At 42.3% G+C, this 10,846-nt stretch overlaps 1 protein-coding gene across 3 annotated transcripts in view; it reads left to right on the top strand.

Moving 5' to 3' along the window:
- Positions 1-1,242: 1,242 nt before the first annotated feature.
- Positions 1,243-10,846, top strand: part of NELFCD (negative elongation factor complex member C/D) — a 37,599-nt gene continuing 27,995 nt past the window's right edge. The window contains exons 1-3 of one of the 3 annotated variants that reach the window (XM_033963749.1): positions 1,243-1,372; positions 7,358-7,470; positions 8,728-8,837. In XM_033963749.1, coding sequence (XP_033819640.1) covers positions 1,361-1,372; positions 7,358-7,470; positions 8,728-8,837 — 235 coding nt within the window. In that variant the 5' untranslated portion in view covers positions 1,243-1,360. Of the gene's footprint in view, positions 1,373-1,394; positions 1,580-7,357; positions 7,471-8,727; positions 8,838-10,846 lie in introns of those variants that run through there. The other 2 variants (XR_004541119.1, XM_033963748.1) reach the window with 2 other exon arrangements.

Genomic DNA, 10,846 nt, shown 5'->3' with positions numbered 1-10,846 from the left:
GCCAACTGCAATCAAACACATAATGTAAACATTATAAAACTGCAAAACATAGGAAATTTATGGAATGTAGAAACAGCCTGAAGACACGCCCCCAAAACCATACCAAAGGGAATAGGCATGTGATTCTTAATGAGGCTGGTCAAAGACAGAAATGCAGCTTACCAGTTACTGAAAAGGAACCTGTGAATCAGACAAAACAGATGGGCGATAGTTCAGCCTCCAGAGGAGATTTACAAGAAGGAAGATTAGCAGAGGTAAGAAACCTAATCTTTCATTCTTGTACAATCCCTCTGGAGGCTGAACTCGGACATATCAAAGCAGTCCCAAATCTCAGGCAAGGGGAGCCCGATGAGCCCGCCTTGAGAAGCGCCAAAGGCAGTATCACCCTTAGCCGCCACATCAAACCTGGAAAAGGTACGAGGGGAAGCCCATGTGTCTGCCTGACAAATCTCAAGCGAAACTGCATGCAATTCAGCCCATAAGGAAGCCATTCCTCTGGTACATAAAAGAAAAGCAAGCTATAGTTAGGTTTATTCTGTAAAGTTTGCATGTTGAAAATCTTACTAATTTGTTTCCTTTCCATAGTGATGTCTATCATTTTCAATGACTCCAGGCTCTGATAATTATTGATAGCCATTTAAAAGGGTTAACCTTTGCAGTTTGTACAGGATCAGATTCTGAGTCTTAAAACTCTAAAATGCTGGAAATAAGCATCGCCTCCTAGTGCAAGTTTGGAGTATGTGGTGCAGGGGTTAGAGCTACAGCTTCAGCACCCAGAGGCTGTGGGTTCAAATCCCTCACTGCTCCTTGTGACCCTGGGCAAGTCACCTAATCCCCTCATTGCCGCAGGTACACTAGATAGAATTTGAGCCCACTGGGACAGATAGGGAGATATGATAAAGTACCTGAATGTAAACCACTTAGGATAGAAGTGGTATATAAATAAAATTCAATAAATAAAATATAGCAGATGGGTCTTTCGTTCACCTAATGATATATGTTTTAGCATGCACTGCCCTTTTCTCTTTATGACTGGCTGTCTGCTTAGCATCAGGGAGGAAGTGGGTATTCTGGTGTTCAGGGCTAATGAAAGCAGGACTGGCACTAGTTTTTCGGGCTAAATTAACAAGCCCCCCCTTCTATAACCTAGTATAATTTGGGTGAGCAATATCTCAAAAAGCCTGAAGCACGTGAGAAACCACGGAGAAAGTGTTAACATGACATCTCCACTTCACTCCTCCCTTCTCCGACCTCCCGCCCTGCAGGAAACAGGAAGTTGCGTCAGGGGCGCGACAAGCCGGAAACGCGGGGAAGTTGCGTCATAGGGGACGGGATTCGTTTATCGCGGGCGATTTCAGACATGAACTTGAAGGTAGGCTGGTATGGTGTGGTTAATGTGCCGGACCGCGGTAGGGTGGGGGGAACCTCCGCCGGCTCAGGCGTCCGAGTTGGTGTCTCGGTGAATGCAGCCGGGGCAAGTGTTGGAGAGACTTAACAGCCGCCAGGGCATTTGATGTCTTCACTGTGTCCCCCTTTCGCACATCGGTTTTTCTTGCTGATTCCCTTATTGCCAGTGGACGTACGTCACGCATTTTTTTACCCTGTTAAAGCTGATGCGCCGAGCCTAGGGTTGTTGCTAGCACACGCGATTCCATTTAGTTCAGTGATTCTCAACCCTGTCCTGGGGACCCCCCAGCTAGTCGGGTTTTCAAGATATCCCTAATGAATATGCACGAGAGACATTTGCATGTAATGGAAGTGACAGGTATGCGAATCTCTCTCGTGCATATTCATTAGGGATATCTTGAAAACCCCACTGGCTGGGGGGTCCCCAGGACAGGGTTGAGAACCACTGATTTAGTTCATTTCATTTATTGCTTCACTTTAGGGCAGGGGTGTCAAAGTCCCTCCTCGAGGGCCGCAATCCAGTCGGGTTTTCAGGATTTCCACAATGAATATACATGAGATCTATTTGTATGCACTGCTGTCATTGTATGCTAATAGATCTCATGCATATTCATTGGGGAAATCCTGAAAACCCGACTGGATTGCGATCCTCGAGGATGGACTTTGATACCCTTGCTTTAGGGCAAGTGTATCGCAAACTGTGTGCCTCCTCAGATTTCAGGTGTGCTGTGGCACACTGGGGGAGGAGGAGGCGCCGGCTGACTGCCTACAAGCAGGGGTGTCAAAGTCCCTTCTCAAGGGCTGTAATCCAGTTGGGGGTTTCAAGATTTCCCCAATGACTATGCATGAGATCTATTAGCATACAATGAAAGCAGTGCATGCAAATAGATCTCATGCATATTCGTTGGGGAAATCCTGAAAACCCGACTGGATTGTGGCCCTCAAGGAGGGATTTTGACACCCCTGGCCTACAGGATGTGCCTGTCGTGGCGAGAGGCGCTTCCTGTAGGCAATCAGTCGGTGCCAGCGCCTCTCCTTCTCTTCGGCCCTCTTCCCTACTGGCACCCCCCTCCAGCGTCTCAGGGCCCGTCTGAAGGGCCTTTGCACTTGTGTGGACGTTGATGTGATGTCATCACGGCAACTCTCACGCACTTCTGGGTGTCTTGAGCTGTGGCCCCTACCTTTAGGGTGCCGCAGATTGAGAAAGTTTTCAGGACACTTCTTTAGGGATTAACAAGGAGGTGGATTCTTTCATGGAGAAACATCCCTAAATGTGTTTTCTTGGGCTTCCATGATTGTTGCAGTTGTCTGGGTCTTGCTGCATCTCAGTAGGTAGAACTGACGTTTCAGCCATCATGCTGTATTTTCTTCAGGTTATGCTGAGGTCTGCAATTTGTCTTTATACATAGTGGGTCTTCAGAGGCAAAAGAGATAAAAAGCTCACCATAAACAAAGCATGGCAAACGGCTTATCCAAAAGAAATTTAGTGCAAGAAGCACTGGGGCCCAGGATAAATGCCTTCTCTCTCCATCTCTAAGTTTCCAGCCTCTCTTCTTAAAAATGTGATCAACAGACTTTCCTGCCAGAATTTAAAACCATGTCCTAATGTACTTTCCCACCACAATTCAAATTTATGTACAACAAACTTTCCCTCCACAATTCAGATTTGTGACCAGCAGACTTTCTTGCCTCAGTCACCTCAAACCCCAGCCAATCAGGTTAGAGGACCCATTATATATATAAAGACAAATTGCAAACCTCGCAGCATACCATGAAGAAAGCCACAGAATGATGGTGAAATGTCAGTTTTGCATACCCAGATGTGGTGCAATGCAGACAACTGCAATAATCATCCCTAAATGTGTTTTTCTTGCATATTCTTTTATCAGGAAGTGTACCTTCTTACAACAGTTATTGAGCCCAGTATGAAACTCTTACCTTTGCTGCTAGTATTTTCTTGCTAAATAATAGTATAGTTCAAGTTTCAAGTTTATTGATTTTTAATATACCGATCATCAACGAGTATCTAGCCGGTTTACAATAAAATACTAAAATAGAGTTAAAAAAGTACTTAAAAGTAATGACTATTGAAAGGAAGGGAGGTGAACATTGAAGACATCGACAAGACAAACTTGAGAGTGATGACTGAAGAAAAGGGGTGGGGTAAAGTTACATTATAAGAGATAAGAAGGGGAAAAAAAAAGAGGGGGTAGAAAGGAAATGGATAGAGAGGGGGATAAAACATTAGGGATGGGATCGCTTCATGAAAGCGTTTGATGGAATTATGAAGAGAAATTCAGGAGCAATTGAATGCGTCTTGAAATAAAAACGTTTTTAGATTAGTCTTAAATTTATCAATAGATTTTTCATGACGGAGATGGGAAGGTAAAGCATTCCATAGGGTTGGAGCTACCACTGAAAAGTTTGTTTTCCTAGTATAGAAAAATTCCTTTATAGAAGGGATGAAGAGAAAGTTCTGATCGGCTGATCTGAGGGTTCGTGAGGGACGCAAGGGAATAAGGAACTTATCGAGAAAAGAAGGTTGGTGAGAAAGTTTAATTTTAAAAACCAACAAGATGGTTTTGTATGTAATGCAATGTGTGATGGGGAGCCAATGGGCTTCTTTAAGGAGAGGTATGACATGATCGTATTTCCCTAGTTTGTATATTAGTTTTATAGCCGTGTTTAACTGTAGACGTCGCAATTCTTTTTGAGTAATTCCATTATAAAGAGAGTTGCAGTAATCAAGATGAGAAATAACTAAGGAATGAATAAGGGTCGTGATTGCTCCCATGTCTAGGATAGATGTAAGGGAGCGTATAAGTCGAAGCTTGTAAAAACAATTTTTTTACCACAGAACTAATTTGGTCATGAAACGTTAAGTCATTATCTATGATTACCCCAAGTAGTTTTATTTTTGTTTCTATTTTTACGGGGTAGGATTTAATGAATATCTTTCCTATTATTGTTTCATTCTTTTTGGTGGGAAAGAGTAGACCACATGATTTATCGAGGTTGAGAGCGAGTTTATTAGAGTGAAGCCAGTCACTTATCTTGTCTAGTTTATTGTTAATTTCTAGAATTTTTAAGGTATTTGAAGTATCAATGGGGTGGAGTAATTGAATATCGTCAGCGTAAACGAAGATTGTGAAACCAATAGACTGTGCCAAAGTGAGGAGAGGGGACATGAAGATGTTGAATAGCAAGGGAGAAAGAATGGAACCCTGTGGGACGCCGTACATTTGAGCAACTGGTGGTGAGGTTTCCTCCTTTGAGAACACTTTAAAACTGCGTTCATTGAAATATGAGGTAAACCAAGAGAGGGCCGATCCAGTAACGCCGCAGTCTTTGAGTCGGTCAATAAGGAGAAAATGATTGACAGTATCAAATGCTGCGGACAAGTCTAAAGAGATAAGAAGAACAGATTTCTGGCGATCGAGAAAATAATATATAGTTGAAAGTAGTCCTAGTAGAGATGATTCTGTGGAGTAAGAAGAACGAAATCCAGTTTGATGTGGATGAAGGGCATGAATTTTGTCTGTGAACTCTGCAAGTTGATTATAGATAATTTTCTCTGTCAATTTGGAAATGAGAGGGAGATTAGCGATGGAGTGGAAATTTGCTGGTAAAGTGGGATCCAAATTTTGATTTTTTTAGTTTAGGAAAGAGAAGAGCTGCTTTCCAAGCTTTTGGAACAATCCCATCGAGAAGACTTTTGGAAACCATTTCCAAAAGAAATGGTCCGAAAAGAGAAAATAATTTTTTGAGAAGCAGAGGTGGAATAAAGGATTGTTTGGAGTGTTTATAGATTGTAGGATTTGGAAAAGATTGGCTAGGGAAGGGGGCTTGAAGGTAGAACAAGTACTAAAAGGTAGATGGGTAATATCATCTGAGGCATCTGGAAGAGGAGCATGAATAGATAATCCAAGGTGGGATCTGATGTCCTTGATTTTTTTTTATCAAAGAAGGGTGCAAGTTCAGAAGCAGGAGGCTGTGTGGGTGAAGGTATGGATTTCTTATTTGAGTAGGGGGATAAAGATTGAACTATACTAAAAAGAGCTGAGGAGTTATGGGAAGTAGTAATGTATTTAGAATAATAGTCTTTTTTAGCTTGTTGTATAGCCATTTTGTAATGAGTAGCCTTTTCTTTAAATAGGAGGAGAGAGTTATGAGATCTAGTTTTGCGCCATTTATGTTCAATGGAACGGAGTTGGCGGTGAAGGAGGGAAAGTTTGTCATTATACCAAGGTTTCTTTGTAGATTCTGGTTTAGATGTTCTTTCCTGAGGGGGGGGGCAAGGAAATCCATTAAGGATTTTGTAGAGGTGTCCCAAAGGGAAAATTGTTCATCAAGTGAGAGGGTAGAGAAATCTTGTAATTTCAATTCGAAGGAGTTCTGAATAGAAGGGTAAGTAATTTTGTTGATATTTCTGAGAGTATAGGTGTTCTGTTGAGAGGGAGATGGTTTAGAGAGAGAATTAAGTTGGCAGGAAATGAGAGCATGATCAGACCAAGGAAGAAAAATAGTTGTAAAATTGTGAAAGAGATGGCAAATGGAGGTTGAGCAGAAGATCATATCGATGGTATGTCCGGCAGAATGTGTAGGTAGAGAAAATAGTGGGGTTAGAGATAGATCAGAGATAAGAGTCAGGAGTTCAGCTGTATTATAATGATTTGGAAGGTTGAAGTGTAAATTAAAATCTCCTAGAATGATGGGATTGGGGTAGGAGATGTTAAAATCTGAAATAGTGGTAATAAGTTCAGCTAAAGATGATGATGATGGAAAAAGACAAGTTATCCCATCCAATTTTCCTGGGGATCGATGTCCATGTTGCTAAACATAAAGACATCACTTTTAATTTGAGACAATAGCCATCTTCCTCCATTCAAGATCAAGTTTCAAGTTTATTAAAATAAATTTATACTGCTTATTCCAATTTCTAGGTGGTGTACAGCAATAATAAAAAAGATATCTTTAAAAGAAACAAGACAAATTAGAGTTAAAATATTATACAAACCAATGTTAGATTATTAGACATTTACAAAACACCCCCACCCCCACTCTAAGTAGCTATTAGTATTAGTGTGGCTGTTGGTAGAATAATTTGCTAGGACCCCATGGCCTTTCTAGAGACACAAAACCGATAACATAAACTGGTTACCTATTGCAATAGGTACCTCTTTCAGATGGTACCCCATCACAACCAACTTTTCAGTTCACATCTATTTGATATAGCACCTATTGAAAAGTTCCTTTTTAAGGAGTTTTTACTAAAGCTTGCTTCATTGACTTGGTCAATACAGGATGTATAAGATCTTCCAAACCCATTTATAGGAGTGCTTTCTTTCAGTTAAGATGTCTAGTTTTGATGTACTTGCTGCCAGACACACTCATAAGAACATAAGAAGTTGCCTCCGCTGAGGCAGACCAGAGGTCCATCTCACCCAGCGGTCCACTCACGCAGCGGCCCATCAGGCCCATTGCCTGAGCAGTGGTCCCTGACTAGCTCTATAGCCTACCTCTACTCCTATCTATACCCCTCAAGCTCTGTCCTCTAGGAACCTATCCAAACCTTCTTTGAAGCCCTGTAACGTGCTCCTGCCTACCACAGCCTCTGGAAGCACGTTCCATGTATCCACTCAGCTGCTAGTTATTTCTAATACTTGCATTGTACCCCCCCAAAATGCTTCCTTCTGGATTTTGTAATGTGGAATATACTGTAAAACTAGAAGAAAAAAACTCACATTGCATTTGATGTCGGAATTATTTAACATCCAAAATTAATCAACATATGACAAACGTAAACCACTTTGGTAGTATGAGAGAAAGGTGCTATATCAAATCTGTGATCCTTTATCGTCAGTGTACTGTGTAGTCATCTTTATGATGTAACTCGTGAAGAATTTTAATTGATAAATTGTGTCATTGACCTTGAGTTTATTAATGACAGGATGAAGGGTATGGTGACGGTGAGGATGATGCTGGTGTTCAACAGGAGTGCTTGCTCAAGTTCTCTAGTCGAGATTACATCATGGAACCGGCAATATTTAACACTCTGAAAAGGTGAGTGAAAATGGGTGCCAGTTACTAACATACAACCTAAAACAACTAGCCCAAGTGGTTTAGATATACCAAATCATACAATATATATAATACCACTTCTTCTAAACAGTACACATCAGTGTTTCCAGCCCTAATAGTTACAGGCTTTATATTACCAGCCTCAGAATTGGAGCCTACGCACAGTTTTTAGATCACAAACGAGGATGATCAGCGTAGTATTCAAGCTCCTGCTCCAATCATTGGCCAAATTGTTTATCTATGTACTTTTTTTGAATTTGCTTTTTTTTATTTTTTTAAACCTTCACCAAATAATTTAACAATGCTTTTAAAAGTATAACTTTTCAACTATATATACTCCAATTTCCAACGTGCACTTGTCCAAACCAATATTTCAACAGCGAAGACTGCTTGAGATAAGTTATAAATTTTTGGTCAATTTTTTCAAATCCCATGAACAAGTGCACGTTGGAAATTGCTCAGATGCTCAAGGCCCAGCAGACGAGTAGGCCGATCTTCAAGAGTGCCCAGATGAGGGTAAGAAGCGGCGGGGGGGTGCCCAATTGTGTCGGGGGGATGTCGGATCGTGTCGGGAGGGTGCCCAATCGTGTCGGGGGGGGGGGAGGTCGGATCGTGGCGGGGGGTGCCCAATCGTGTCGGGGAGGGGGGTCGGATCGTGGCGGGGGGAGGTGCTTGTTCGAGGCAGGGGGTGCCGGATCGCAGGGGGGCCTTCGAGGGGAGCAATGCCGGTTCTCGGGAGGGTGGGGGAAACGCATCAAAGCGAGTTTCCATTATTTCCTATGGGGAAACTCGCTTTGATAAACGAGTATTTTGGATTACGAGCATGCTCCTGGAACGGATTATGCTCGTAATCCAAGGTACCACTGTACATAGATAAACAATTTGGCCAATGATTGGAGCAGGAGCTTGAATACTACGCTGATCATTCTCGTTTGTGATCTAACAACTGTGCGTAGGCTCCAATTCTGAGGCTGGTAATATAAAGCCTGTAACTATTAGGGCTGGTAACACTGATGTGTACTGTTTAGAAGAAGTGGTATTATATATATTGTATGCCAGTTACTAACATCATGCACATGGTTAGAAGCTCCTCTTGTGTAAATTGGGGCTGAAGGAAGAAGTGGAGTCCTTTTATGATGACTAATGTGGGTTAAAAAAAATACTTTGGCATTACTGTGTCTATATAACCTTGTTTCCCCTTCTTCTGTTGTCAAGTGGGATTGGTTTGTGTTTCTGCAGATATTTCCAGGCAGGAGGCTCTCCTGAGAATGTGATCCAGCTTTTATCAGAGAATTACTCTGCAGTGGCCCAGACGGTGAACCTGCTAGCAGAGTGGCTTATTCAGTCAGGTGTGCTGACTTTCATATTACGTTATGTCCTGCCTGGAATTGTTCTCTTGCTTTCTAAGACCATTTCTGGAGTGTGAAAGCAAGATAGGGTCAGATACAAGAACAGTTCAGCTTTAAGATAATTTGTTTGTATAGTGTATCCCTTCATAAATCTGAAAACGTAATAAATTATTTGTTACACTTGTAGAGTTTATAAAAATCTTGCTTAAACTTCATTTGTTGGTGATTTCTAACCAGCAAAATATAGTTTCCTAAAAGATTATTTTCCCACTATGAAAAGTTTTGTTTTGTGCAGGGCTAGTTGTAAATTGGGTGACTTGACAATCATTGTCTTATTAATAACTAGCTGATTACCCGGCGTTGCCCGGATATTTATTTATCCCAAAATGTCCAACCCCCTACATGTCCCACCCCCCTATGTCCCACATGTCCCACCCCCCTATGTCCCACCCCCCACGTTACCCCCCCCCACATGTCCCATATGCCCCACCCCCATGTCCCAACCCCCTACCCTCCACATGTCCCAAAGGAATGTCCCTCTCTATGGGGCTGAACTTAGACTTAAACGGCATCGGGAGTGTCGGTATTCATCTCTGCGAGTCCGAAAACTATGGGTTGGACATTAATATCTGTCGCTTTTGATAATTTTAACATATCACCCCCTTCCCACCCCCCACAGTATTTTACCCCGTCCCACCTGCACAATATTTTTCCCCAGATAGTAAGTCATATGTGTACCAAGTTTGGTTGAAATCTCTCCATGCGTTTCAGAGTTATGCTGAGTATTCATCTGTGAGCCCGAAAACACTATGGGGTAGATACTAAAATCTGTCATTTTCAATCATTTTTACATATCCCCCCCTTCCCACCCCCACAGTGTTTGTCCTCAGATAGTAAGTAATGTGTATGTCAAGTTTGGTTGAAATCTGTCCATGCATTGAAGAGTTATGCTGGAACATACATATATACACACACACACATATATTCAAATTATAATGAGAAATATTTGACAAAATGAATACAATACAACTAACGCAAAACTTGATTATAAACAACATTTTTAGTTTCACCTCCAGGAGCAAGAACATATAAAATCTTGGGTGAACCCACTCTTGGGTGAAATCTGATGTTCTGTTTGTAGCTCCGCCCACGTGTGCAGGTGGGCCGAGAGACCCCCAGAACATATCACCCCAGGTAGTTGGAATTACTGTGAGAATGGCAGCTTTTTACATTTTTTCCATTGACATGAATGGGTGAAATCTGATTTTCTGTTTGTAGCTCCGCCCACGTGTGCAGGTGGGCCGCGAGACCCCCAGAACATATCACCCCAGGTAGTGAGGGATCTGCATACCAAGTTTCGTTCAAATCAGTCAAGCCGTATTTGAAATACTGGGAGAATGGCAGCTTTTTACATATTTTCTATTGACATGAATGGGTGAAATCTGATTTTCTGTTTGTAGCGCCGCCCACGTGTGCAGGTGGGCCGCGAGACCCCCAGAACATATCACCCCAGGTAGTTGGAATTACTGTGAGAATGGCAGCTTTTTACATTTTTTCCATTGACATGAATGGGAGAAATCTGATTTTCTGTTTGTAGCTCCACCCACGTGTGCAGGTGGGCCGCGAGACCCCCAGAACATATCACCCCAGGTAGTGAGGGATCTGCATACCAAGTTTCGTTCAAATCGGTCAAGCCGTATTTGAAATACTGGGAGAATGGCAGCTTTTTACATTTTTTCCATTGACATGAATGGGTGAAATCTGATGTTCTGTTTGTAGCTCCGCCCACGTGTGCAGGTGGGCCGCGAGACCCCCTGAACATATCACCCCAGGTAGTTGGAATTACTGTGAGAATGGCAGCTTTTTACATTTTTTCCATTGACATGAATGGGAGAAATCTGATTTTCTGTGTGAAGCTCCGCCCACGTGTGCAGGTAGGCCGCGAGACCCCCAGAACATATCACCCCAGGTAGTGAGGGATCTGCATACCAAGTTTCGTTCAAATCGGT

The sequence above is a fragment of the Geotrypetes seraphini genome, chromosome 11, assembly GCF_902459505.1.
Source record: "Geotrypetes seraphini chromosome 11, aGeoSer1.1, whole genome shotgun sequence".
Lineage (NCBI taxonomy): Eukaryota > Metazoa > Chordata > Amphibia > Gymnophiona > Dermophiidae > Geotrypetes > Geotrypetes seraphini.
This window is presented reverse-complemented; position numbering and strand designations above follow the sequence as displayed.